At 40.5% G+C, this 25549-nt stretch overlaps 14 protein-coding genes across 14 annotated transcripts; 10 read left to right on the forward strand and 4 right to left on the reverse strand.

The window, feature by feature from the left end:
• Positions 1–707: 707 nt before the first annotated feature.
• BBOV_I001620 (uncharacterized protein) lies at positions 708–3150 on the reverse strand. The gene is made up of 3 exons (XM_051767393.1): positions 2648–3150; positions 1533–2421; positions 708–1496 (listed from the first exon to the last, which is right to left on the reverse strand). Exons 1-3 carry the CDS (start codon positions 3136–3138, stop codon positions 714–716), a joined length of 2163 nt encoding a protein of 720 aa, XP_051622960.1. The 5' UTR covers positions 3139–3150; the 3' UTR covers positions 708–713.
• Positions 3151–3762: 612 nt separating this feature from the next.
• Positions 3763–7986, forward strand: BBOV_I001630 (uncharacterized protein). Its single transcript, XM_001608765.2, has one exon. The coding sequence runs from the start codon at positions 3792–3794 to the stop codon at positions 7914–7916; it is 4125 nt and encodes a 1374-aa protein (XP_001608815.2). The 5' UTR covers positions 3763–3791; the 3' UTR covers positions 7917–7986.
• A 293-nt stretch (positions 7987–8279) lies between these two features.
• BBOV_I001640 (uncharacterized protein) lies at positions 8280–9368 on the forward strand. Its single transcript, XM_001608766.2, has one exon. It carries the CDS (start codon positions 8387–8389, stop codon positions 9329–9331), a length of 945 nt encoding a protein of 314 aa, XP_001608816.1. The 5' UTR covers positions 8280–8386; the 3' UTR covers positions 9332–9368.
• Positions 9369–9480: 112 nt separating this feature from the next.
• BBOV_I001650 (Aminomethyltransferase folate-binding domain family protein) lies at positions 9481–10511 on the forward strand. Its single transcript, XM_001608767.2, has one exon. It carries the CDS (start codon positions 9528–9530, stop codon positions 10500–10502), a length of 975 nt encoding a protein of 324 aa, XP_001608817.1. The 5' UTR covers positions 9481–9527; the 3' UTR covers positions 10503–10511.
• Positions 10512–10679: 168 nt separating this feature from the next.
• Positions 10680–11678, reverse strand: BBOV_I001660 (uncharacterized protein). Its single transcript, XM_001608768.2, has 3 exons — positions 11602–11678; positions 11506–11562; positions 10680–11308 (listed from the first exon to the last, which is right to left on the reverse strand). Exons 1-3 carry the CDS (start codon positions 11665–11667, stop codon positions 10685–10687), a joined length of 747 nt encoding a protein of 248 aa, XP_001608818.1. The 5' UTR covers positions 11668–11678; the 3' UTR covers positions 10680–10684.
• A 517-nt stretch (positions 11679–12195) lies between these two features.
• BBOV_I001670 (uncharacterized protein) lies at positions 12196–13325 on the forward strand. The gene is made up of 2 exons (XM_001608769.2): positions 12196–12354; positions 12511–13325. The coding sequence occupies exons 1-2, from the start codon at positions 12234–12236 to the stop codon at positions 13185–13187; spliced, it is 798 nt and encodes a 265-aa protein (XP_001608819.1). The 5' UTR covers positions 12196–12233; the 3' UTR covers positions 13188–13325.
• An 834-nt stretch (positions 13326–14159) lies between these two features.
• BBOV_I001680 (uncharacterized protein) lies at positions 14160–15414 on the forward strand. The gene is made up of 2 exons (XM_001608770.1): positions 14160–14347; positions 14619–15414. Exons 1-2 carry the CDS (start codon positions 14224–14226, stop codon positions 15290–15292), a joined length of 798 nt encoding a protein of 265 aa, XP_001608820.1. The 5' UTR covers positions 14160–14223; the 3' UTR covers positions 15293–15414.
• Positions 15415–15647: 233 nt separating this feature from the next.
• BBOV_I001690 (putative integral membrane protein) lies at positions 15648–16040 on the forward strand. Its single transcript, XM_051767504.1, has 3 exons — positions 15648–15734; positions 15807–15888; positions 15958–16040. The coding sequence occupies exons 1-3, from the start codon at positions 15683–15685 to the stop codon at positions 16037–16039; spliced, it is 216 nt and encodes a 71-aa protein (XP_051622961.1). The 5' UTR covers positions 15648–15682; the 3' UTR covers position 16040.
• Positions 16033–18588, reverse strand: BBOV_I001700 (putative chaperone clpB). The gene has a single exon (XM_001608772.2). It carries the CDS (start codon positions 18577–18579, stop codon positions 16078–16080), a length of 2502 nt encoding a protein of 833 aa, XP_001608822.1. The 5' UTR covers positions 18580–18588; the 3' UTR covers positions 16033–16077.
• Positions 18589–19368: 780 nt separating this feature from the next.
• On the reverse strand, positions 19369–20301 carry BBOV_I001710 (uncharacterized protein). Its single transcript, XM_001608773.2, has 2 exons — positions 19631–20301; positions 19369–19489 (listed from the first exon to the last, which is right to left on the reverse strand). Exons 1-2 carry the CDS (start codon positions 20216–20218, stop codon positions 19370–19372), a joined length of 708 nt encoding a protein of 235 aa, XP_001608823.1. The 5' UTR covers positions 20219–20301; the 3' UTR covers position 19369.
• Positions 20302–20429: 128 nt separating this feature from the next.
• On the forward strand, positions 20430–21293 carry BBOV_I001720 (Snare region anchored in the vesicle membrane C-terminus family protein). Its single transcript, XM_001608774.2, has 2 exons — positions 20430–20957; positions 20998–21293. Exons 1-2 carry the CDS (start codon positions 20574–20576, stop codon positions 21268–21270), a joined length of 657 nt encoding a protein of 218 aa, XP_001608824.1. The 5' UTR covers positions 20430–20573; the 3' UTR covers positions 21271–21293.
• Positions 21294–22096: 803 nt separating this feature from the next.
• On the forward strand, positions 22097–22635 carry BBOV_I001730 (uncharacterized protein). The gene has a single exon (XM_001608775.2). The coding sequence runs from the start codon at positions 22132–22134 to the stop codon at positions 22606–22608; it is 477 nt and encodes a 158-aa protein (XP_001608825.1). The 5' UTR covers positions 22097–22131; the 3' UTR covers positions 22609–22635.
• An 8-nt stretch (positions 22636–22643) lies between these two features.
• Positions 22644–24391, forward strand: BBOV_I001740 (S-adenosyl-L-homocysteine hydrolase family protein). Its single transcript, XM_001608776.2, has 2 exons — positions 22644–23058; positions 23094–24391. The coding sequence occupies exons 1-2, from the start codon at positions 22719–22721 to the stop codon at positions 24227–24229; spliced, it is 1476 nt and encodes a 491-aa protein (XP_001608826.1). The 5' UTR covers positions 22644–22718; the 3' UTR covers positions 24230–24391.
• Positions 24392–24397: 6 nt separating this feature from the next.
• On the forward strand, positions 24398–25533 carry BBOV_I001750 (uncharacterized protein). Its single transcript, XM_001608777.2, has one exon. It carries the CDS (start codon positions 24420–24422, stop codon positions 25506–25508), a length of 1089 nt encoding a protein of 362 aa, XP_001608827.2. The 5' UTR covers positions 24398–24419; the 3' UTR covers positions 25509–25533.
• Positions 25534–25549: the final 16 nt, after the last annotated feature.

Raw genomic sequence — 25549 nt, forward strand, 5'->3', positions numbered from 1 at the left:
TCATGGAATCTATGTAACGATCAAATGACAAAAACACTATTTCTATCCAATAGTATAACAACTAACTGGTATATAATAAGCATGGAATGGAAACTTTATACAAAAGATCAAAAAAATAAAGTTTAGGCCTTGGTTTGTTTCCACCCTTTATCTGTTGTTCCTTGGCCTCATTATTGAAAAACGGCTTCTGTGGTGAAACTAGCATATAATGTAGCATCTATATTTGCAATGGGGAATCGAGTTGTAAAAACATAAGTATTGGTATGTCGAATCCCCCTAAACTATCACCCCAAACTCAGTTATGAATTACCAATCTCACAAAAAACGTCATTGCTGTGCCTTACAAACAATTAGATTGTCTTATAAACGCCTCACTTTGTAGTCAATTTACAGGATATGAAAAATGACGTATAGTAGGGCAATGCCAGCGCTAAAAGTTCCCTCCTGACGGTTTTAAGGATCGAGTGTTGTCAAACGTTTTTTGTTAGTTTGTATTAATACGGATAAAAATGAATTGACACAAAAAATCATCAAATACGACGGTTATTCGAACTATAAAAAAAGTATCCATATAACACTACAAAATATAACTGGGCTATATGAGAAGAAACATCACTGAACCAGTAAGGACATATATAAAAAGAAATACCGTGATACATGTTGTGTACACGATGGCAGCGACATAGATTGTAACAATTATAAAACCGATAGGCTTACCAAAGCCACGTGGTCCATGATTCCTTGAACCATTTGGGATATACACGTTTATAAAGAGCAAGACAGACAATATCGTCCTGCCGTATACTGTCGTTAAACATACATTTCATATATCCATGGGTACCTAAAGGCTCCTTTATGATACCCTGCAGACCACGTTTGGTATGTAGTTGAGCGGGCTTGAAATACTTGATGTCTCGTGGTTGGAAGAACATGTAACGTACTACCGCCATGCGCTTGTGCACCCTGAAAGGATAGCCAGTAAGAACTATACGTTTCAGAATTATGCGGCTAGGGTCAGCTCCGTTTACAATACCGCCGTAGAGCATAATTAGGGGGTCTTCAGCATCAAGAGCCACTATAGGCGTATTTGGCAAGAGTGCCATGCCATAAATAGATGCTGTAGCGGTGTGCCCCTTTTGAATGTGACGGTTGAAAATACCGAATCTACCGCGTTCGGCAGCGATATCTTGACTGTATATAGGTTTCGCAGGAAATCGACGGAAGCCACAGTACAATAGAACATCTCGCTTGGAAGCAACCATATCAGGTCCTTCAAAGCTACGAAGGATGTTCATGCTAATAACCGATACCTTCCTTTCAAACGGGAAGACTAGTGAGACTATGAGAGGGCGACCTTCCCCCTGGTTTGTGTAATTAAGAATGTGCGCATATACTGTCGGAGCGACGTTGGATAATACCAACTGAACAAACTTTCCTGTTATATGATTATGATTACAGTTGGATTCCACCAGACGACGTGATTGGGCCATAGTTGTCTGAAGAAAATGTGCAGAAATATAACACGAACGTACCCTGAAATTTTCGAATTCGCATATTTGCATATATTCATTTGGTAAAGACTCGTAGGGATCCCAAGCACCCTCTTTAATAGATCTTAAAGCACGATATTTGTGAAATCGCTCTCGGGCGGGTATGTCCACGGGGGTATCTACTTCGTCTGGAAAACTCAAGTCCTCTAATTCACGTTTTTCAAATTCAATACGCTTAGGATTCAGATCTGTATCCGCAAGGTTGGTGAAATATGTTTCCATATCACCCAAAGCATCATCAGCCTCATCCCCGGAGCCAATTGCACTTTCCATTTCAATGTCATCACCTATACCACCAACCTGTACACACTTTTCGAAATCGTCCAATAGTTGGTCCGGTTCCTCATGGTAAGTTGTGAATGGATTTGCATTAACTAAGCAATCTACCTCCTTCGCTAACTCTTTAGCAATTTCACCTGTTATTTCTTCAACTCTAGTATCACATTGCATATTACTACCAGATTTGATAGGACAAACATCTGCCAACATGTCAATGCGTTCCAAAATAAAATCTCCTACACCAGTCACGTGAACGGGATGGTGTACACTGAATCCAACCCCCCGAGCATAGCCAGTTACACGCAATTGTTGCAATGAAGGGTCATAGCTGTAACCTAGTGACAACATGTACCCTCTTCCCGAACGCCACGAAAGTGAACCAATGGAAACACAGCCAATTGCACTCAAAGCCGCTTTAATATTATCGGGGGCCAGTATGGCAACGAAACGCTTATCTCCTCCCAATTCGTCATGGAAATACCGTTTCACCAAATTATAACTTGCAAAACGGTCACCTGGTAAACCAAGCTCAAGGTCTATACCAATGGGAGTGGGAACACCTTGTTGGCGGATTACACTCAACGCTTTGTACCTAAGATGAAATGAAAATACCACAATACGTTGCGGAAGGGAAATAATATAGTTTAAAATTTTATATGAAGTATGGAATACCCAGTAACTTGCTTAAAGCAAAATATGTGATCAACTATACATGTAAAATGGAAGTGAAGTTACTTATGCTATACAATCAACCTGTGGATCTAGTGTCATCACTATGTACAAAAAGCAAAAGTATAGCATACAGAGCAGAAACTTACCCAAAATCATCAAAAGCAGGCTCCGTTTGCGAACTTCCACGAAATAAACAAATAAGTATATCAGCCACAGAAGCAGCATATAAAATATCCGAAAGTGAACGAGGGCATGAAAAGAAGATCACACGACGGGCAATTCCATCACGTAAAATCGCATTGGGTAATACCATTGGTTCGGTAACAATCCATCCATTGCTGTTTTTGCACGTTGGAATATAGAGATCACTGGCGATATGCCTAGAAGCTGCTTCTATGAATTCACTAGGGTTAGCATTATCGTGAAAGGAAAGTACAAAAACAAGTCGCGGAGCTTCTTCCTGTAAATTAGATCGTAGTGCTTTTGTTCTTGCCACCATACGGCTTTTTTTATCCCTGCGATGAAGAGTCACATCCTTCCCAGCAGAGATTGACACGCCCTTTGGTTTAACACCTTTACCCTTAGCATTTTTAAAAGGCTTATGCTTCTGCTTTAATACAGGACGATGAACTACCATTTTATATTGCGATATAATTAACAAAGTATGTGGACTACCTATGATTATATCACCGCACGCGCGGAAGGCGCAAGAGAGGGTATGGTACTACACATAAGTATCAAACCAGGATTATTGTGACTATTTTTGTTAAATGTAATAAAACACCCAAGCACGACAGCATGCTATAATATCGAAGATTAATTCTCTATGACAATACCCTGTCCACGAAACTCAATAGTCACATGTCTTATGGCCTGGAATGTGCGATTGGCAATGATATTCAAATCACAAATACATCGGTACAAAAATTTCTGCAGAATAATTAGCGATTACGCAACAGCGTATCTACTACTAAGGGACAGAGCGTTTCAAACAAATATACAAGAAACGGTTAATATCACAGACTGTCTAGAAGATGTGTATGTTTCAACATACAGTTTACTGTACTATGGTTCAGTATTTATGGTTTAGTTCCATTGTAAAATCGATTCTACGGTTTACGCACCTTGGTGCATCCACGACCTAATGGCAACCACGTATGAAGCTGTCTAAAAGGTACACAAGGTATATGTGATATTTAGTGAATAAACTATACATGTAATAAAGGTCATACACACTGATTAAAAAGACCTCATGGTTGAACGTGGATTATTCTGTGCCACCTCACCGATATGCGTACGCGGCTAATATACGGCCCGATGTTCGCGGTTACATTAGCCGTGATCACACTTGTGATACACAATGGTGTGTATGCAAGTTTTAGTCAGAAAACCAGTGGTGTGTTCTCGAGGAGTGGCGCTTTAGTGGCGCCGCATCCCTCGACTATCGCAAAGCTCAGGTTGCTTGATGCGTTAAGTCAACCGCCAAAGGACCCAAATGCAACTGAGGATGAGTCTAAGGTAGCAGAAAAATCACCTGAAGCTTCAACTAATGCCCCGGAAAAACCCGCTGAAACCTCAGAACCCACGGTGTCGAATCAGACTGCTGCTAGTTCAGAGCCAGATCAAAACAGTGTGGATGCATCGGCACAGAATGCTGATCAGTTTGGTGGGTTTAGCGACAATTTGTCCATGCCTAATGGCGAAGCATGGCAAGGTGTCAGTGACTCCCCTCTTCAAGAGCACGCTGCAGCTACGAACACAGCCAATCTCGCCGTTCTAGAAAAATGCATCGGCATTGAAGGATTCTCTCAACCTTTCACTAACGGCATTAGTGATGAATTCCATTTGCTATTGCAAAGCAGAAAAACTGCAAGCATGGTCGATGCATACATGTCCTATGCACTGAAGCTAGAGGCCATCGAAAAGGAGTCTTACAAACGAAGAGTTAAGCTAGTAGAAGAGAAAAGCGATGCCATTGGCTTTGTCGATTTTAGCGAACGTCAGCGCGGAAGCCTCATGCCAGAAGTGAACAAGGAAGCCATGAAGGTCGCAGGAGTGACATCACTGTTGCAACTTGGTGAGTATGCTGGACCCACACCCACGTCGAAGAGCGCTAACACAGCAAAGGCCGACGCCATCCAAGCAAACCAAACCAAAATCACCACATCAGGAAATGGACAGCAAACGACTACCGAAGAACCCATTACATGGAAACGCAATGGCGCAGTACAAGAGGCAATATTGAGCAAGGCTCTTCTGCTACTAGGCGGTGATTCCGAGCCTGAAACCTATAAAAGATTGACGAACATGGCCACTGCATTGGGATACCACACCGCCGAAGGCAAAGATAAGACCCCGAAGAAGAAGACGGTCGCACTAAGTTTGGGTATGGAACTATTTTGCGTTTGCGGCAACAACCCATTCTTGCTAGGTCACCTCGCTACAAACATGTTGGCTTATACCCAATACAACATGTTTTTTGCAGGCGGTTCAGGACGCCCATTCTACACATGGCTTGATCTTGTGTCATCAGGTAATCTGGACATGTTGGACCGCATGTGTGGTACTAAGCGTGGACCCAAGTACAAAAGGAGCTCTGATGGTTCAGTCACGGTCAACAAAAAACGCAGAAGGAAGGATGATCCCGACCTTGATGCTGACGGTGTATTCTTATGCAACCTTTTGGAAATCCTGCTTATCTCTATTGACGCATCTATTGACGACATGGGTCAGCTGCTCAGCAAGCATGGTGTGCCATACGAACATCACATCGGCCCCGTTGCCAACGGGCGTAGGATGCAGTCCGTACTATGTTCTAACAAGAAAGATGCTGCTATTTCTGTACGTTGCGATTTTGTTTCAAGCACACTTAATACTACCAAGATATTCGAAGGAAAGTCGAAGGACGAAGGGACAGATCTCTGGATGCGTTTGAGAGAAGCTTTTGATTTCTTCAAGCTACTCAGCGATGTAAACCTCGACACCGAGCAGAGAACCACGTGGATGCAAATGATTTCTGACCCTAGGAAATACACGTCCATCCTAGAGTATGCGATAAAATTTGACAACAAGATGTTCACAGGAAAGAAAAGAACATGGATGCTTGCATACAAAAGCGTTGAAAGCAAGGTCACACCAGGATTGGATAACGTAAACCTGGATATACACTCTGCCATATCGATGCTGGATAGCAAGGCTGCCAACAATTCTAAAAAGAATCACCCACTGAAACGAGCCCTCCTATACATGTCAGCGTCGGGAATCAAGCAATGGGTTGTTAACAACCTTGAAAACTTGCATGAAAGATTTGGTTTCCCACCATCCGCATTACTGGGAGGCAATTTAGCTCCATACTTTAGACAGGTCGCACAAAGCACCAGTGGAGGTTTGGGACACATTGTATTGTACCATATGTTAACATCACAAAACCCTGCATACGAGCTAATCGCAGATATGAATGGTTTCAGGGGAGGTAACATGTTGTACAACATTGTGGAATCGTCTAACATGTTTATCCCAGCCAGTCTTAAACGCGGCATCAAATGGATGCTCAAAGGTGGGTTAGCACAGGAATTCAGACGCGAGAAGGCCAAACACACACTTTTGCAATTGCTACCAGTGGAGCTCCTGAGGAAGGCAATCAGCTGCATCACATTTGTAACACACTCTCTAGCAGACATCCAGATCAATCAGAATGCTGAAGTATTTGGCCGCGGTTTACTAGCTGACAAAGATAGGATCAAGAAACACTTCGTTGCTGGAGGCTACATCAACCATGTCGATAGCATCATAAAGGAATGGTCCGATGAAGGTTATACCGACGCTATTGCTAAGAAAGTTAAACAAGGAGAGGACCTCAACAAGGAAGACATGGAAGATGCAAACATACACAACATTGTCCATACTGAGTCGCTTAGATGGGAGAAACACTTAAACTCGTTGATTTTGGACGGTTACAATGCATTCCTCGATTTACCCTCAATCAAGGTACTCGATGGCAGGCACTCATTGATATATGAAATCGTCAAGGACAGTAGGGACAATCTTGAACAACACCTAGATGAAACTATTTTCTTCGGACGCGTTGTTAACCCACCCGAATACAACAACAAGTGGAAACGTGCGTTTGACAGGGCTGCCAAGGTAACCAAGTCAATATTAAACAGAACGCAGCACAAGGTCGAACATGCGGTGTGGTTTGGTGTCAAGCTTAACTACCAACACATAATTGAAGTGGTCGAGGAGCTCAACCGAATATCCAACGTAATATCGCCGACAGAATCATACAATTTACAGGAAGCTTTTGGCCACATCATCGATGACGCAGTCGCAGTTGTATCCAATGACGAATTCAGGAGACCTTCTTCTACACAAGAAAATCTAGGTATACCAGGAATAAACCCTCTCTACACAAGAATGGCACCGGATGAACGTAAACTCGAGTTCCAACAAGGTATGTGTGGACAACACTGTGGAGCCATATGGAGAGCACTTTTGGCATTTACCATGAACGCCTTACGAAGTCCAGCGTCTATCAAGACCTTTGAAAATACACTACGTCAGGGTACATCGCTCAAAGATATGGAAAAGCCAGAATTTGTCAACTCTCTAAGATTCATTCTCAAGGGCGATGCAATGTTGCATATGTATGATAGCATGTTACCAAGGAAGATGAAGCGCGAGCTCAGAGCAATCAAGTACGGTAAAGCATTCTACTTTGCAAACATCATGAAAATGGCCTCTACACTTCTAGGCATGATAGGTTTCAGGTACACATCTAACATGCTACGGATCCAGGCACCGTATTTCGGTAACATGATTGTTAGATGGGATCGCGAAAGAGAAAAGTCCAGATCAAAGGCTATATTTTCATACCTTTCTATCGGTACCATGGCCACCTACTCCATATTACAGTGCGCTGATATTGCCCAGCATGCGGCAGACGTTGGTGTTGGTCCCGCAGAATCTTGCTTCATTATGGTCAAGCCCCCGGCTCTACACTGCGTGTTGAAACCCGTGGAAACCCTCATGAAATCAGCATTGACCATCGGTGTTCAGGATACACTTGCAGTCACTGTACTGGGACTTATTGGACCATACTTCTTTTTACCCATGATGGCTTATGCCTCATGGAACATCTTAAAACACCACTTCAAGGTGTTACATCGTCTAGATATCGCGTTATCCGGAACTTTCAAACGCATGTGGAGCAAGATTTCCTCATTATCAGTAACTAAGAAACTCACGTCATGGTTCCACAAACGTCGTGAATATCGCAAGGAAATAGAATCTAAGGGCTTAATGGCCATGAAGAACAGGCAGTCGGCAAGCGGTGAAAAGACCCAAGGTGGCGTCGCTGTCGATGAAGAAATGCTAAAGAAGGATGACAATTTCTCATACACAGTTTTTAGCTGATGGCAGTGCCATCATTGTCATAGCCATCCGTGATGGCAGGTTGAACATTTGTAATGTTTACCCACATTTTAACTAATGAATTGAATTCAGCAGATAGGTCACTATATATCATATTGCCTAACAGTAGCTAATGACATGCTTACTTAGCCACTTAAGATTAGCATAGACTACATTCTATAGCGTGTACCACGGGAAATAAAAAAGAAAGCATTACTATTAACCTGCACAGGCATTAAATGTGTCATCCAAAGATAATGTGTACAAGAAGTTTGGGAGCTATGGTCCGTAACATAAAAACAACGTCAATAAACTAAGACCAAGAGTGCAGCCAGATATATACACATGGAATTAAATATGAACAATGGTCCGTATTTTCCATTTTATAGTGTAATCTCCACTGAAAAGTTACGCAATTAGATCACACACTACACAAGGACTCATTGCTAGGTACTCATTATGTCCGTTTAACAATGGACAAAACGAACGAAGATGACACTACCACGGGTGAACATTTGACTGTAGTCAGGATTTCAGGAATCGTGGAGAATGGCGATGTTACCGCGGCGAGGAAGCTGACTATACAAGATGCCAGGATAACATCAGCAGATGACTTATATTCCATGAAGTCACTTGAAAGTCTGTCCTTAGCAAGGAATAAATTGACGGATTTTGAATTTTTATCGCAAAATTACAGCCTAAAGGTGCTGGATTTGTCTAGAAATTGCATACGACAGTTGCCAAGTATGGAGAATTTCACGAATCTTACCTTACTAAACCTCTCTCATAATGAAATAACGGACATTTCACCGATTACTGATTTGAAAAACCTTAAGGTTCTCATTCTCAACAACAACAAAATCAAAAATATGTGTGCTCTCAACAAACTGGAAATGTTAGAGACGCTTATTCTCAGCCACAATGAAATCGAATCGATCAAAACACCTACTAAAACCATGTGGAATTTACGGAAAATAACATTGAGTCACAACAAAATAAGAGAGTTCCCGGTTACTGACAAATTGCCCAACCTTCAGGAGCTTAGGCTAAATGCAAATCGTATACTAGCTTTGCCGCAAAATATCGGTTCGTTGACATCTCTAAAGTTACTTGATATAGGTAACAATAGGATAGTAGATATGAAACCGCTAACTAAGTTTCTAAACTTGCAAAATTTGAACGTAATCGGCAACCCTGAACCGCAAATAATGCTGGAAGATTTGAAACCGCCTTTGCAGTACCTCACTGTATTCAATTCCATCAATGTAAGTGACAATGATAGTGGTAAACCTAAGAAAAAGAAGTATGTTAAAGAAGCCGATTACGCGAAAAAGCGTAAACTCGAACGGCCACGTGATAATCGACAGAAAAGAAGAGAGAAAAAAAGCTTTACGCCCAAAGGGATACAGCGGGAATAAGACAACATATGACAACTATGTCACGTGGAATATGATCTTGCTTTACAACACGCACATGGTTAGTAAACTCAATCTTTGGTCGTCTGGTTGACGAGCTTCTTATAATGTTTACATTACATTCCCATCACACACATCAAGCTACAAGCTATCACGATGCCAATCTTAGTATGTTTTAGTTAATAAAATATACTCAACAATGAATATGATATGTGGACGCCTAAGGAATAGGGGATTGCTGACACTCTCCGGGAAAGATTCTTTGTCGTTTCTCCAGGGACTCACATCCACTGATGTTTCATCGCTAACCAAGAACATTAAGAAGATATTTCCCACACTTTTCCTCGGCTCTGATGGAAGAATATTATCAGATGGTTTACTTTCTAGAGATGGAGAACGTATTTTATTAGAAACAGCGTCTGGAAATATACCGACACTTTCAAATCTTATCGCACGACGTAAAGTCTCAGCCAAGGTTGATTATAGTATTGAAAAAAACTACTCAGTCAATGCATATATCCCAAAGGAGCTCTTACACTTGATTCGTAATGGGCCACAGGGGGATACAGTTTCAAATACGTCCTTGCAACCTCCCGATTATGAATGCGATATGCCAATATTGGCAAGGAAATATATCGCTTATGATGCGACAAATCAGTACCGGGATATAACAGAACCGTACAGATTATATTTGACTTTAAATGGTTTCGCATTACCGTTGCCGAAAGAGGTAAAAACACTGAAATTGTTACCACAGGACATGTTCCTGCATAGAATGGGCCTAGTTGCTCAAAACAAAGGCTGTTACGTTGGACAAGAGATTATGAATCGTGTGATGATTGGAACATTGACACATAAATACCACATGAATTTCGTCATACGAAGAGACCATTTTGAGAATTGTAGAATCGCACAAAAGATACCCAGTTTCTTGGAAACAACAAAGTTGTATCGCATTCTTGCAGAGAAATACGGTGCACATGATGCCCACAGCATCATGTGTCAGATACTAAATGAAGTAACAGAAGAAACCCCAAATGAAGAAGTACAATCTAAGCACCCAGTTGTTATATACTACACAAATGGATTGGGGTTGGTTCTGATTCCCAGAAGGGGATCAGAGGGAAATGCGGTGTTGATAAATGGCCAAGACCACAAAGCTTTCCCCCTATAATATCGGTACCATTACCACTCAATCTGGTTATCTTAAAAACACCATAGATAACGTTTGTATAGGTGTTAAATACGGTTAAATTGCATAATTAGGCGACTATAAGCCATGATCTCAACAACATTAAATGCATCTTTGTGCATTTATATTGTTCACTGAAGGTGTCGTATGCGATGTGTTTAATTTTAGACGTATTTGCTTATCACATGAGTCATTGCACCAGCAACTGTAGCCTTGGCACCTTCGATAAATTCTCCTGACTTTAATGTGAACAAGGAGTCTATTAACAGTAAGACAAGGGGAAGCTGCCACTGTTTGAGTAATAGGATACCATATAGTCCTACAGTTTGGAAAGGATGAGAAAAGGCATGGCTAACTGTAATCGACCGTGAAAGTAGATACAAATCCGGAGGATTTCCAAAATTCCTAGATAAAATGCTTATGCCAATGAAGTTGCCTGTAATATGCTTGAGCAAATATTGCATTCCATTCCTCTGCTCAATCTCCCTAAGAAGCACGTAGAAGCTGACCAGATTGATAGCATTGGTTTTGTTGAACTCAGGTATAACCAGGGCACCAGCTAATGAATAAGTGCAACCCAATAGGTAACCCGTAGATTTGGATTTAGATGGCTCAGCTGGAAACCAACCTAGCCATATTGGAGCAGACAACAGAACCGAAGTGGCACATAAAGAAGTTGTAAGAGGAGTCTCGGCACTTTTATCAACGAGGTTCTTTGCAGCCTTTTTTACCACAGAAAGAGAGTATTCACTGTCGTTTAGCCGAGAATACACAGGCGACCTTTTTGCCTAGAAAGTAAATGTCTAAACAAATAGATTCCTTACAAAAATGGGCCATTGAACGATAAAATCTATGTACATACACATCATAAAACTCTATAAAGAAGCGCTTCATACACAACAAGCAATAGAAGCCAATTGCAAAGTTAAAAAGAAACTATTTGTAACAATCTTGGCAACATAAATTAAGGTACACATTAACTTACAGTGTTATTAATCACCCTTGGTGTCAAATCGCTTATTTTCGCACAGCTTATATCGATCTAAAATACATGTATATAGCATTATAAAACAACACCTACACTGTAGAACAGACCGATAATGTACAGCGCCTGAAATAACCACACACAGCAATGGAATCCCTGCATAATCCAGTAAAAGAAAGATTATGTGATATACGAAAACCAGTGTGGAAGAAGCTAGAGTTTTACGCAATTAAATGCCTGTAGCGTGTCTAAGTGACGTGCGGATTCAAAAGCCCCAAACACCGCTGAAATGCAGCGACATTAAGAGAGCTGCCTTGTGAGTTATGAGGTGAACTATGGCATCACATCGTCTTATTACTCACTCTCTTTGAGTTACGCAACGAGTAAATGAATGTAATAAATGTGTGCATGTTCCTATTCTTTGGTGTTCGTGTCTGCAATGAAACTAATTCTTCTTTAATATCCCTCAATCTTTCGATACATAAAAATTAGACATATAATCTAGCATTGAGCCACTATGAATGACCTTAACAAACTTGACAAAGGACGCCATATCGACACGAACGTTGGTGTTATTTTGGAATGCACATGTGCCGTTGTGTCTGAACAATGCACAGTGACAAATCAGTTTTTGCGTCAGGATTCGCCTTACAAACTTATCATGCCATATATCATGCACAGCAAAGTACTATATTCACTTAATTTGCATTTAAGATCTTTATTTCAAAATGGAAAAAATCTCAATGGCACTCATTACCTCCATACTTCTCATACCTTTTAGTGTTGTCAGAGGTGCATCAATAGCGTCACGTTTACAACGCATAAATTTGCATGATGGCTACAGAAACGGTTAGCTTATTTACTTTTACTGTAATCATAGGTTGATAACATAAGTAACACGGTTGTGGTAAATAATCCGTGATTCAGTTGTTTTACATCAAATTATTTATGCATGAACTTATATTATCAGATATATACGTTAATATGAAGCTTATAAATGTTTAGGTTATTCAAGAGATGATTTCTACGACGAAGACAGAGCACTACGTAGGCAAGCAGCTCATGAAGCGGGTGCCCATGAAGTGGCGAAAACCTTCGTCAACTTCCTAGAGAGAGAAGGCTTTGACTTTCAAAACCACGATGACATGAAAATGCTTGCATCGTTTCTCGAGACTGTTACAGCTGGTGAAGTAGCACCCCAAAGCAAGGCCAGTCGCTTTTTGAATATGTTGAAGAAAGGTGGCGCGAGCTTGCTGAAGTCAACAAAAGAATATGCTCAGAAGCATGCAAAGGGAGCTATTAAAGAAGCTGTCAAATTCATGATTACGGCGTTCTTACAAAAGGGGCTGCCAGTCTTTGAGGAGGCATACGAAAATGCAATGCAAAAAATTCCTATTGACGTAAGAATCACATATGCCCCCATGGCTTACAACCTATGGCAGCAGCTGTTTGAAAAGTTTAAAATAGAGTTGCCAGAGGGCTTTGGCCCAGAGAGATTTGTATGCAAAGCAATGACCAAGGCTCAGTGTGATGGTATACTCCGCCGCATTAAAAGCCAGGAGGAAGAAGCAATTTCATATGAGAAAGGTCGACTAAGAGGTATGGAAGAAGCAGCTGAAGACGAAGTCGAAGGCTCTGATGACAATATCACCGAAGAAGATATGAGTATCTTTGAATTCTGATCATCAAAGGATGAATAAGGCACAAAGATGCCATTATTCAGGAGAAAACTTATTAGGTGAAAATACCCATTATTTACAATAAAAATTGTTACGGGAAGGTTACAATCATCATATACGCAGCCTCAAGAGACAACACAAATAACACTCAATAATTGTACCCTTTGTCAGATATTTATAAACATTGTGCGGTATATGATGAGATTATTGCGGTTATACAACGAGTTAAACTCGCAGATATATACATAGTTCACAAATAAAGAGCGAATAGAAGTTACTTTAACGTTAACATATACATACAAGAACAATCAGTTACAGCGGCATAACGAATGAAGCAGGAAACCAATAAACCAATGGCAGCTTTAGACAGAACTCTAATTACAATAAATACACTTATCATAGACTTCATAAGTGCTATAGCAATTCCACGTTTAGATGGCACCTACCACAGGAGTGGAATGACCGTGAATAAAACATAAGCATGTATTCAGCAAACAGTGTCACATAAAAGGTTAAGTTTGATACTTGAATAATACTTTATACACTTATCCAGGTGTGCATGTGCTATAGATTCAAGAATTGGTGGGTACCAGTGCGTATGTATTCCTCGATATGATAGCATTAAATAAAGGAATTAAGACCCAAACATACATTAATACACCTATGAGAATTAATACACTAATTACACACTCTTTACGATGTAGAAGGTCAATGGAATCGCAGTTAATATGGTTTGGATGTTGCCTTCTTTGTAAAATGGGTGTAACAGTGGCGACTAATAGTGCAAATAATTTACAAATAGGAATTATAAAATAGTTTAACCAGCAAAAGCACAACAACTACATTAGGGAACGAACCATTCCACCCTATTCAATCGAGATGTCGTTACATGTGCACGCCTTTTCCAATGCAGATGGGTGCTAGCGACATCAGCACCTAATATGCTAAGAAGCCCATCACTATTAACTCTAAACAGAGTGCACGTTGCATATTATATTCTTTAACAATATTTTAATATCCCTTTAAATCCTCAATCAAAATGAAGCTCAATCGCGCCGTCCTCGCAGGTCTTTTGGCCGCCGCTCCCCTAAGCGGTGTTGCCTTGGCTCGTACACATGTCAACCACCACTCTACCTTGGCTCCTACCATGACCAAGGCTGAAGGTAAGTTATTATAAAATATCTACATCATGAGGAATCCGATTTGAAATTGCCATACTCATGAATCATATGGTAGCGTTGTTAATACGGTGATTCCTCGGACGCTGTGGTCAAATGTTTCTATAAATAGTGTGGCGTATATGTTTTTGTTGGTTATGTGCATTTTTCTGTAAATTCTGAATGCTGGAATTTGTATGTAACGTGGTCCACATGGGCAGGTTGGTACCCTACTATGTGATCATTTAAGTCTAATACCCGCTTTATACATGTGCAGCCGATGAGATGGACGCCGCTCTTAGGGCTTCTGCTTTCACTGAATTGAGCGAGGATGCCATTGAGTCTGTTGTTTCTGAGATGTTGAGCTTGCTCGAAAAGCAGGGTCTTAACTACGAGAACCCAGAGCACATCAACAGCTTCATCTCCTTCATGCAGACTATGCAACGTGGTGATGGCAAATCCACTGGTGCCAAGTTTTTGGATGAGCTTAAGAAGATGGCCACCAAGGCATGGCATGAGACTAAGGGTACCATGAAAGAGATGCTCATCTCTTACGTCAAGAACCTTCTTAAGGCTGGATTGAAACACGCCTTGCCACACATTGAAAAGTTGAACGAGAAGGCTATGCTTGCTCTCCCAATGAACCTCCGTGTTGCCCTTTCACCCGTCTACTTCAACATGTGGCTCAAACTCTTCGAAAAAGCCAAACTCAGGATCCCCGCTGACTACAAGATCGAGAACTTCGTTTGCAAAAACATTGACAAGGAGCAATGTGACGAAATTATCAGCAAGGTCCAGGGCACCTGGAACAACTTGAGCGAAAAGCCTGCCCCCAAGGCCGAAGAGCACTCTGAGAAATCTACTAAGGCCATTGAGGACAAGCCTGAAGCTGCTTCCCGCAAAGCCCCCAAAGTCACCAGCTTAGACGATGACTTTGACTTCGAGTTCTAAGTCTCTACACAAATGAATAACTCAAAATAATCCGCACAAATGCAGTCTAAACGGCTATTAAAAGTATTGCCGTTGAAACATTGAAAAAATGTCTAATTAAAGTTTAACCTCTTTGTATTCATACACATTTTGTTTTGGAATGTAGCGTCGTTTTCGATTCAACTGATGTCGTTGCGCTTAGTGTGTAACATATAAATCATATGTTAAACCAGTATAACTTAAGAAATATTAGCAAATGTTGCAAATAATTGAAATGCCTGTCCATTACCTACGGTTGTTATACTGTCACGCGACATCACAACTCTATACAACCTTAAGCCCAATCTTCATTAATGACGATATGTATGTCTAATGTAATTAATACACATAATAATATAATTCTGAATAAATATGTCACATCACGAAAAACAAAAGAGATCCTTTTCTAAGGAACAGGTAAAAGGTATGTTTTCCTTGCCCGTAACTATGTGTAACTGTTACATTTGATGACATTGCGCTTATTAACACTTTACAGGGGCTATGATGGTAGCTGGAGGCTATATGCTCTTTTCGGCTGCTGTATGGTCCGTGTTTACCAATCCAAGAAGACATGAATGGTAAGTGGTTAGAATAGACAGTGTTTCCCGGCTACGACATGTACCCTGGCATCACTCATTCTATAATAGGGTAGATGTTCTTATGGACTACTGCCATCACAGGAGATCCCAGTACAGCGGTGTATGGGCGAGAATAGCCAGAAGGCATTAATGATAACTTCATTTAAAAAATTAATCTCAATATTTTTGTTATACATCGCGAACCAACACCATATCGTCACATATGTGTATTGAGTGGTTGCAATGCAAATTAACTTCGCTTTTCATGATCAGTTCACCTGACGCTCCTATTGGCACTCTGCCACTTACCACTAAATTGGCTATGCTGCTCCCCAATGTACGGTATATTAGGTTTGGTATGGATTTGGTGCCTATGGCCAAGTGATATAAGTGTTCAAGCGCCGCTTTCGACGCTCTCAGTTTAACTACATCGATGCTGGCCAATTCTTTACATATGATCCTTTCTACGCTCTCTTTGGACAACGGTTCGAATGATATTACATCATCAGCATTTTGCTTGATAAGTGGAGATAGTTGCTCATGGTCATTACTGACAAAAACGAAAAAGCATTGGCGCAAATTGCATTGATCTCCTTGATTGTCCACTAAAAATCCGTTGTCAATAGCCCCTATTAACAGATTGACTACATTGACATGGAGTAAATGGGCATCTTCGAATGCCACTATGCCATAAGGGTGATCTTTAATCCATTCACAAAGCATGCCACCTTCCCTATGTCCAATATATCCAGGAGGGGACCCAACTAGTATATTGGTTGCATTCGATGACACTAGGTTACTGCCGCAAATGTACTTCAGAGCCATGCCAAACATACGCGAAACGTGGTTAAGGAGCAATCGCTTACCTACTCCAGGTGGGCCTACATAATACAATGCAGCCCCGATCTTTCTTCCCGAAGCAATAGAACTGCTATACATGTATATGTGGAGTAGTGTTTTATACACAGCCTCGTTTTGCCCTAACACTATGTTGGACAATTGTTGAACTGCCTGTTCATAATGGCCCATTTGCGATCGCAACACAACAGATACAGGTATACCTGTACTTTGACTTAGAGCAGATGCGATATCTATCCTGTCTACATAGACTCCACTGAATACATCCGGGTCAGACGCTGGAGACACGCCAGTGTTGCCATCATTCAACATATCCACTGGTAACATGTCTTTAGAATCCTCAATGGTTTTGTTTATTACCATTTTAATATCACTTTGCAATTGGACAATTAATCTAATGATTTCAGGAATTTTATGGTTCTTTAGCTCGGATGCCTTCGTGAGATTACCATTCTTTTCATGGTTTTGCTGCTGTTGCTGCACATCCCGTAACTTGCCGTGCAGTGATTTGTATCGTGATTCCATGCTTTCTATTTCTGATAGCACTCGATTTAGTTGATCATTTCCAGATTTACCACGCAATAGCGCTGATATTATCCCGGTTTTATGTCGTAGCAATTCAAATAAATCATTGGAGCATGAACGCTTGCGCTTAGATAACATGGCAGCCTCATCTAGCAAATCTATTGCTTTGTCTGGCAAATAACGATTCGGTATAAACCTCGTAGATAATTCCACTGATGCCACCAATGCGTCGTCAGTAATTTTGACTCCATGGTAATCTTCCAATGATGGCCTTGATCCATGCAAAATAGCTAGAGTTTCATCTGCACTGTTCTCATGTAAACGTAGAATTTCAAAACGCCGCTCAAATGCACGGTCACGCCTAAAATATTGATGGTACTCCTTTGCGGTGGTCGATCCTATGATTTTTACAAGAGTCGAAGTCATAATGGGCTTAAGAAGATTAGTCACATTCACTCCATTCTCTTGATTTTGAATCAGATGGTGTATTTCATCAATAAATAATATGCTTTTTCCGTTTTTCACTGTATCGAATATTGATTTCAATTTAGCCTCCAATTCACCACGTGTTCCCTGGCCAGAGTACAACCTACAGAGGTCGAGGCTATATACGGTGATATTGGGATCCTCAAGTAGCATATCGACGGCCAAACGCTCCACTAAAGCTGTTTTGCCCACACCGGGCTCACCGATTAATAAGACATTATTCTTCCTCATGCGATTGAGACTACCCTTAAGACGTTCTAGCTCATTCTCACGGCCAACAAAAACGTTACCACTGCCATTTTTCGCTGCTTCTGTCAGATTGTACAGACATTCTTCAACAGCATTTTGATCCACCTTTGGTTTTCCGGCATCACTGCGTTGGTGGATTCCACGCAAGAAGTCATCGTACTTTAACAGTGCTTCCGAAAGTTCAAGGATCCCTACTGGTTTACTTCGTGACAGAGCTAATGATTGAGCATATAGAATAGCAGATTGGCTGCTTCGTCCCACCCGCTCTTCTCCATTAGTGTAACGTCGTCTTTTTATGAAATCATCTAATTCAGTGGCAATGGGCCCCGGTGACAAACGAATAGTACGAAGCCATTTTCGATAGGAAGAACAACTGTCAAGCAGTGACTTCACTATAAATTCACTCTCTATAGACCCTGATCCTGATCGTTTTGCAAGCTCGCTCGCGTGATTCAACACCGCGGAGACTTCGGTAGACAGGTCACACACTGGTGACAATTGTCGCCATACACTGAACCTTCTAACATTATATGTGTTTAAATGATAAAATACAAGATTCTTGATGTTATACATGGAGATTTATAGTAATAAGCAAGCCATTGTACTACATAGAATCTCGGTCTACACATGTGATGCTTTACAAATGCTGCCTTTAGTGCCATAAAAATGAAATTGAATACAAATGCTACATTCAAATCGTTAATTAATACACTTGGGAACGTTAGCTACATAAAACCGCCAACTAAACAAACGTTGATCGATATTCATAAGCTTAAAATACAGAATGAGAAGTACCAACATATAGTTCTTTATTCCGGAGGTGAGTATTTACGGTATACCTTTAGTCAGTATTTAGACCTGTGTATTGATATTGCCATTGCATGCCACTGTATTATATTTCCACGGTTTTGAATAACCTATACACCTCGATGCTTCTGTAGGGGTTCATCGTGTTGCAGATTGGACTAAAATAAATTGTAATTGCGTCTATTTCCACGACGAAGGGACGCTACATAGACAAGTCGTGTTATCACGCATCGCAAAATTTAATCCAGAGATAATACCACACGATATGGATAGTGACCCATATCCAAATGACGATAAGGATTATAAGGTCTTTCGTATAAAGAACTATCTACCGCATGTAAATGTAGTAACATATGGGAATCTAATAAATATAGGAAAAGAGCTCTCTTTAAAAAACTGGAAGTCATTATTAATCCCAGTTGAATTAGAAGGAGCACGTGATTTCGATTCGATGGATGCAATGGTACAAGATGTAAAAATGATGAATATGCTGGAAAGGATAATTCTATGCACGGGAAACGATAACACATGGAGAACAATCAATAAAATGCTAATGTCATAAGTTAACTTTTTCAAAGTTTTTAACGCGCTCTCTAAACGCTTCATGTGCTTGGTTCCAAGACTCCATAAATGTTTGGCCTCCTTTGCTGACAAACTTTATCGACTTTTCATCATCCTGAAAAACATGATTACCTTGTTTACACAAATGTTAAATCGCACGTTATCTAATGTATTGGCTATCCATATTGTTATTGCTGAGGCATAAGACAAGCAAACCTAACCAGAAGAGACAATGCATTACAGAGAAACTACTCACCTTGAACGCTTTGGGCCACCATATGAAGCAATCGGCAATACTATTTTCCTTAGTGAGCTCTATTTCTATGAAAGACTGCTGATAGAATTCAGTAAAGGTGATTTCCTTGTCGGAATTCTGGGTTTGGGAAGAATTGCACCAAGCCTCAATGGCCTTCCAATCAACATTCTGGCGTACTATTCTCCAAATTACACAATCATCTGTATCTTTAACAGTTGCATAAAACTCACGGTTAAAAATTTCAACACCTGAGCGGAGAATCTTTAATCTGGATTTAGTTACAACGACGTCAAACTTTGCATTCTGCTCTTCTCGCACAGCGATCAAAAGACATATTTCATAGCGACTTTGCGAAAACACATGGGATCGTTCGACTACAGAGCCATTTTCAACATGTTTCTTCCAGAACTTGGATAACGCCACTAGATCATGTGATGTATTAACCTTCGGGGAATTGGATACAATGTTATACCCATTTCTACCCAATTGGACACGTTGAGAGCCATCAAGCTTGATGACATTTGGCTTGCGATCATCATCTGAATCGGACAACTCTAGATTGTCCCATTTAGAATAGTCAATTGGCATACCTATAAAAAGCGCGCAGATCTACACAGATTCATTGTTGTACGTAAGCACATACGCATATGGGTGGTATCACAGGAGCAAATAATACTACCAGGTATAATTTAAAAGCTTTAAATGAGACGTGATAGCAGGACAAGAGCATTCAATGTGTGGAGTCCCACACATCTAATTATAAAATTGGATCAATAAACATATCGCACATAGTTCTGCTGGCTCAATAGTTAAACTTTTAAATTATAAATAAACAAGTTTCGCATACGTAGAAGGCAAAAAGACATATAGGCAGCCCTGATTTTGCCAGTGTGTAACTGTGATCCCTGGGATACGACCATAATGGTCAACAAGGTTTACAAAAATGGCAGTTTATCAATGTGAAGATGAGTTAGACAGGCTGTTGTTACAGCTTCGTACTTCGTTGCACAGATTCGAGTCGCTTAATGAACAACAACAAAACGACCGCTTTAGTGAAGCTTTGCTTCTTTTTGAAAGGGCAAAGGTAGCAGAAATCAATTACCAGCATGAAATAGAGGGGCTGAAAGTGCAAACAAAACAAACGCACTTGTCTCGTTTGCGTGAGAAACAAGAAAAGTTAAATGAACTTAAGGAAAATCTTGAACAGCTGCGTACAATAGTAGAGAAGAATGAAATGAGCAATTTTGAAAAAATCAAAACTTCAGGTAATCTTACAAACACAGAGAAACTTATCGCATGGGGAGATGATATCCAGGATAAAACACAAGTACGTTTTAACTATATACCACGAGTTCATATCTTTGCAGGGTGCTATAAACCGAATCCGAAACCTCACTATAACGTCTGAAAAGATTGGAGTAGAAGTAACTCAAGATTTAGAACGACAAACTGAGAATCTAAACCGCGTTGGCAAGACGATCAACGCTGTTGATGAGAATTTGGAGCACGCAAATGCCACATTAAAGCAAATCGCAAAAGGTGTCCTTCGCGAACGGTTTGTGCAGATACTGATTGTTCTTATTATACTAATGACGATATGCACCATTCTTTTGTTCATGTATGCTGGGAAAAAAGGATGAATAATAAGAACACAGATTGTGTGACAGTACTTGCCGCTTGAAATCACTGATAATAAAAGATTTTAAAGTGAAAATTGACGTAAGGCATCAACAATGTATAATATTTTGCCTTGTATTTTATTCATGACACATACATCTTTGGTCACTGACATCATAGTTGCTCCAATTTATTATATGGATAGATGCTAACGCTTATTTTTATGGCAAAGCCCTGTATATCAACAACATATACCCGAAGGGACAGTAAAAACTGAGATATGTAAATATATTTCATGGTATGGATTCTATGTTTAAAAACATGATGAGTGCCAGCATATAACATCTAAGATATAATATTTTTTAAAAATACCTTTTAACATAACAAAAGTGCGCCACTGTTTTAAAATTCACTTATGCAATGACTATCAATATTAAACGTAATTTGAAGAAAACCATTGTCACTAAATGTTGCATAATTAGTGTCACCACAGTTAACAGAGATGTTATACAATATAATAAAAAATTTCTATGTTACTTGCGGAAGGTTATTAAGCTTATATCTACCTAAATAGACAATACACTATATTATAAAAAGCAAGATTCTGATCCACTAACATTGTACCACACTGGGATGACTATATTTTACCAAGATCAGATGACGCATCAGACTGTTACACATGTATTCCATAACTAGTATACGAATGTAATAATTGTGATACGAAGAGGTAAAACCATAATAACAATATTGCACACCCCTACCAAAAGGAAACTTGCTTGCGTCGGGGGCAGGCATTAACAGAACGTTATCTATCTTTCCAGTGTCTATATTTTAATTAAGTTCCGCTGTGATAGAAGATTTATGCATATTTTTAAGTATTAAAAATGGGATCCGCGAAAATTGACGAAAACATCCACTCTATCAGAACCAGGATACAGCAAGAAGCAAGTGATATTAATGAAGAAAATGATATCACAACCACGCAAAATGACAACGGGCCAACATGGTTGGAAAGGATTCTAGGAAGATTAGATGCTAACAAGAAAATAGACAAGGTTAATACGATCGAAGCTGACGAACAGAGCGAAAGTTCAAGTTATGAAGAATCTGACGATTCAGAAACATATGAAGCGCCACAATTGAGTAGAAAAACATTGGAATACAAAGATCTTTTATGCAAAGATCTGTCAAACATATCAAAGTTAATCAAAAAATCGCATTTTTGTCACATGGAAGTCGGCGAAGAAGACTGGCCAGAATACAAGGAATTCATGTACAAAAATTATCGCAGTAAATTAAATAAAATTAAACGCCAGGCGCAAAGGAGAGAAAATAACGCTAGGGTGGGGGTCGCAGAATAAAACCAAATGCTGCTAGTCGCCACACTAGCTGTGCCATTCTATACACTCAACACCCTAAAACAACAAAATCCGGTTGACACGCATATTTTCTTACTATATTAACACAGAAGATGAGTGACTTGTGGAACAATCTTACCCCTCGCACTGAGGGAGTGTGCAAGGACATAACCCAGAGTGAATTCGGAAAGATATTGCTTAAGCTTCGTATGGAAGAATCCCCCGGTTTGAACTCATTGCTGGAAGTTGAAGAAGCTTCTAAACCTTTGAAGGGTGTGCGTGTATCTGGTGTGCTACATCTTACTGGTGAAGTTGGCTGTCTCATCAGGACTTTGAACAGACTTGGAGCTACCGTTAGGTGGGCTTCGTCTAACCCATTCTCTGCCCATGATGGTATTTGTGCCGCATTGAAAGCCTTCCATCACGATGAGACAACTATTTTCGCATGGAAGGGTAAGTATGCTTTTATGCAACCTTAAAGCATGCAGGTGAAACTGTGGAAGAATACTGGTGGTGTGTGTACCAGTCTCTTAGATGGCCAAATGCTGATGGTCCCCAACTCATCGTTGATGATGGTTGCAGTGCTTACACCATGATCAAGTACGGTTTGGACTTGGAAAGAAGGCATGCTAAGGACGGTAGCTTGTTGAACCCTAAGGACTTTGATGAAAACGACCGTGACATCCAATGTCTTGTAACGTTCCTCAACACATTGGTTACAAAGGAAGGTTACTTCTGGGAGAAATTGGCAAACCAGGTAGTGGGTCTCTCCGAGGAAACCACTAGTGGTGTCACTCATTTCCGCAAGTTCTGGAGAGCTGAGGGACTCTTATTCCCCGTCATGAGTACCAATGACTGTGTCACCAAACAGAAGTATGACAACATCTACGGATGCCGCCACTCTGGAATCCACGGATTTTTCAATGGTGGTGATGGTTTCCTGATTGGTGGTAAGACCGTAGTTGTTATAGGTTACGGTAATGTCGGTAAGGGTGTTGCCCAGGGATTCAGAGGCCAAGGTGCTAAAGTCAAAATTACCGAAATCGATCCCATCTGTGCCCTTCAGGCTGCTATGGAAGGCTTCGATGTCGTTCTTTTGGAAGATGTTCTTGAGACCGCTGACATCTTCATATCATGCACTGGTGGTATCGACAACATTACCGTAGAACACATGAAACGCATGAAGAACAACGCTATTTTGGGTAACATCGGTCAGGGTGACCAAGAAATCCAAATGGCCGAGCTTCACAAAGTACCTGGACTCGAAATCACTAACATCAAACCCGGCTCAGACTACTTCAAGTTCCCTGACACAGGCAAGGGAGTTATTATTCTAGCTTTCGGTAGGCTCTACAACCTTGGATGTGCCAATGGTCATCCGGCCTTTGTCATGTCTGCCTCTTTCACAGACCAGGCTCTATGCCTCTTGGAGTTGTGGAAGAACAGGGACAACGACACCTACGGAAAGTGCATTAACAAATTGCCCAAGACTCTGGACGAGACTGTTGCAAGGTACCACCTCAAGGCGCTTAACGTCAAGCTCACTGTACCCACTGCTAAGCAATGTGCATACCTTGGTATCAAACCAGAAGGTCCCTTCAAGGAAGATGGTTACCATTACTAAGTGAATGGCGGGAATCTACCGATCATTTAGTTTACAATTTACGCTGTCATTCTTACTCTTTTGTGACGTATTTGGATGTTTTGCTACACATTTCCCCTAGATACTCGGTGTGTACAAGTCACACAGTGTATCGCAGATACAATCTAACTTTTAAAAAGAATAACATCAAATATTAATCTTTCTAAAGTTAATGGTACCATTTGTAGTACTGTTGTGCTTCTGCGCAGCAGCCTTCCATGACGTGGAATCACTTAGACATGGTAATGGCGGTATTTACGTTGGAAGCAATGGAAGGAAAATCGGTAGTGCCTTACACTTACAGGTTGGAACTATACCAAATTGGCTAAATCCGCTGGTCTACTTACATCGCAAGAATACAAGGATATTGCTATATAATAACCTCATGAATGTACCAATATTCGTGGCAGTAGACTCAAAGGGGATGCTCTTAGTATCGCATTATCCATCGAATGAGTTGCAGAAGACGTTGAAACAAAATGACATACAAATAAATAGCGAGATCTATAGGAAGGTTGCACCGGAACCGCCACAGATTGTTGAAGACTTTCTACAGCTGTTCAATGGTAGCGATGTAAACACCTCAGCTGTAACCAGCAACCATAATGCAGAGGACATAACGCACTTGATGCCGAACATTGTACTATACTTCATGGATCCTAATGCATGTGAAGCTCACGTCATAGAATTACGGAAACAGGGAATAGAAGCTCATCTAAAGGAATTAACCCTGACGGATTATATTCAACATTTATACAACACTAGCCGTGATTCGGATCCGTTATTACTACCGTTGTCTGAAGCACTCATACACGCTACGCATAATGGACAGTCTGTGTTCAAAGGCACGCCTCTATTTACTACAGACCCGCCTATTGCAATATCTAAGGTCAAAAGCGATACGCACCAATTCGATATGTCAACAGAAAAGTTGGTAATATTCTCGTCACCAGAAGAAGCAAAGGAAATATATAGGAAAGCATGTTCAATGGGTAACACAAGTATTGAACTCAACGGGGAAACTTTTCATTATAAAGTGCTCCATGATAAATGGCCGTGGTCACCAAAGATACTTTTAACTAGTCTAGAAGCACTGTGCCAGCGTATAGACACTAGGGAGCCTTTCTGGGCAGGTATCATACACATTCAGCCCAAAATGCAAAATTTAAACAGGAATGAAACGAGTAACACTGTTGAATGCGGATATAATGCTAAATCTTTGTGGCAGGCGCTACAAAGGCTTATATCAACCGTTGTGTGATGCAACACACTGGCACCAATTTAGGTTACACATACACATTT

This window comes from Babesia bovis, chromosome 1, assembly GCF_000165395.2.
Source record: "Babesia bovis T2Bo chromosome 1, whole genome shotgun sequence".
In the NCBI taxonomy this organism is placed as follows: Eukaryota; Apicomplexa; class Aconoidasida; order Piroplasmida; family Babesiidae; genus Babesia; species Babesia bovis.

Excerpts from the sequence above, each read along its gene's own strand:
- BBOV_I001620 (XM_051767393.1), bottom strand. The coding sequence starts at position 3,138 with ATGGTAGTTCATCGTCCTGTATTAAAGCAGAAGCATAAGCCTTTTAAA. Across the intron at positions 2,422-2,647 it reads CCTGCTTTTGATGATTTTGG|GTACAAAGCGTTGAGTGTAA; the intron begins GTAAGTTTCTGC and ends ATTTCATCTTAG. Across the intron at positions 1,497-1,532 it reads GCGAATTCGAAAATTTCAGG|ACAACTATGGCCCAATCACG; the intron begins GTACGTTCGTGT and ends CATTTTCTTCAG.
- BBOV_I001630 (XM_001608765.2), top strand. The coding sequence starts at position 3,792 with ATGCGTACGCGGCTAATATACGGCCCGATGTTCGCGGTTACATTAGCC.
- BBOV_I001640 (XM_001608766.2), top strand. The coding sequence starts at position 8,387 with ATGGACAAAACGAACGAAGATGACACTACCACGGGTGAACATTTGACT.
- BBOV_I001650 (XM_001608767.2), top strand. The coding sequence starts at position 9,528 with ATGAATATGATATGTGGACGCCTAAGGAATAGGGGATTGCTGACACTC.
- BBOV_I001660 (XM_001608768.2), bottom strand. The coding sequence starts at position 11,667 with ATGCAGGGATTCCATTGCTGTGTGTGGTTATTTCAGGCGCTGTACATT. Across the intron at positions 11,563-11,601 it reads TTATCGGTCTGTTCTACAGT|ATCGATATAAGCTGTGCGAA; the intron begins GTAGGTGTTGTT and ends CATGTATTTTAG. Across the intron at positions 11,309-11,505 it reads CAAGGGTGATTAATAACACT|GCAAAAAGGTCGCCTGTGTA; the intron begins GTAAGTTAATGT and ends TTTACTTTCTAG.
- BBOV_I001670 (XM_001608769.2), top strand. The coding sequence starts at position 12,234 with ATGGAAAAAATCTCAATGGCACTCATTACCTCCATACTTCTCATACCT. Across the intron at positions 12,355-12,510 it reads GCATGATGGCTACAGAAACG|GTTATTCAAGAGATGATTTC; the intron begins GTTAGCTTATTT and ends ATAAATGTTTAG.
- BBOV_I001680 (XM_001608770.1), top strand. The coding sequence starts at position 14,224 with ATGAAGCTCAATCGCGCCGTCCTCGCAGGTCTTTTGGCCGCCGCTCCC. Across the intron at positions 14,348-14,618 it reads TACCATGACCAAGGCTGAAG|CCGATGAGATGGACGCCGCT; the intron begins GTAAGTTATTAT and ends ATACATGTGCAG.
- BBOV_I001690 (XM_051767504.1), top strand. The coding sequence starts at position 15,683 with ATGTCACATCACGAAAAACAAAAGAGATCCTTTTCTAAGGAACAGGTA. Across the intron at positions 15,735-15,806 it reads TTCTAAGGAACAGGTAAAAG|GGGCTATGATGGTAGCTGGA; the intron begins GTATGTTTTCCT and ends AACACTTTACAG. Across the intron at positions 15,889-15,957 it reads AATCCAAGAAGACATGAATG|GGTAGATGTTCTTATGGACT; the intron begins GTAAGTGGTTAG and ends ATTCTATAATAG.
- BBOV_I001700 (XM_001608772.2), bottom strand. The coding sequence starts at position 18,579 with ATGTATAACATCAAGAATCTTGTATTTTATCATTTAAACACATATAAT.
- BBOV_I001710 (XM_001608773.2), bottom strand. The coding sequence starts at position 20,218 with ATGCCAATTGACTATTCTAAATGGGACAATCTAGAGTTGTCCGATTCA. Across the intron at positions 19,490-19,630 it reads GGTGGCCCAAAGCGTTCAAG|GATGATGAAAAGTCGATAAA; the intron begins GTGAGTAGTTTC and ends CATGTTTTTCAG.
- BBOV_I001720 (XM_001608774.2), top strand. The coding sequence starts at position 20,574 with ATGGCAGTTTATCAATGTGAAGATGAGTTAGACAGGCTGTTGTTACAG. Across the intron at positions 20,958-20,997 it reads ATATCCAGGATAAAACACAA|GGTGCTATAAACCGAATCCG; the intron begins GTACGTTTTAAC and ends ATATCTTTGCAG.
- BBOV_I001730 (XM_001608775.2), top strand. The coding sequence starts at position 22,132 with ATGGGATCCGCGAAAATTGACGAAAACATCCACTCTATCAGAACCAGG.
- BBOV_I001740 (XM_001608776.2), top strand. The coding sequence starts at position 22,719 with ATGAGTGACTTGTGGAACAATCTTACCCCTCGCACTGAGGGAGTGTGC. Across the intron at positions 23,059-23,093 it reads AACTATTTTCGCATGGAAGG|GTGAAACTGTGGAAGAATAC; the intron begins GTAAGTATGCTT and ends TAAAGCATGCAG.
- BBOV_I001750 (XM_001608777.2), top strand. The coding sequence starts at position 24,420 with ATGGTACCATTTGTAGTACTGTTGTGCTTCTGCGCAGCAGCCTTCCAT.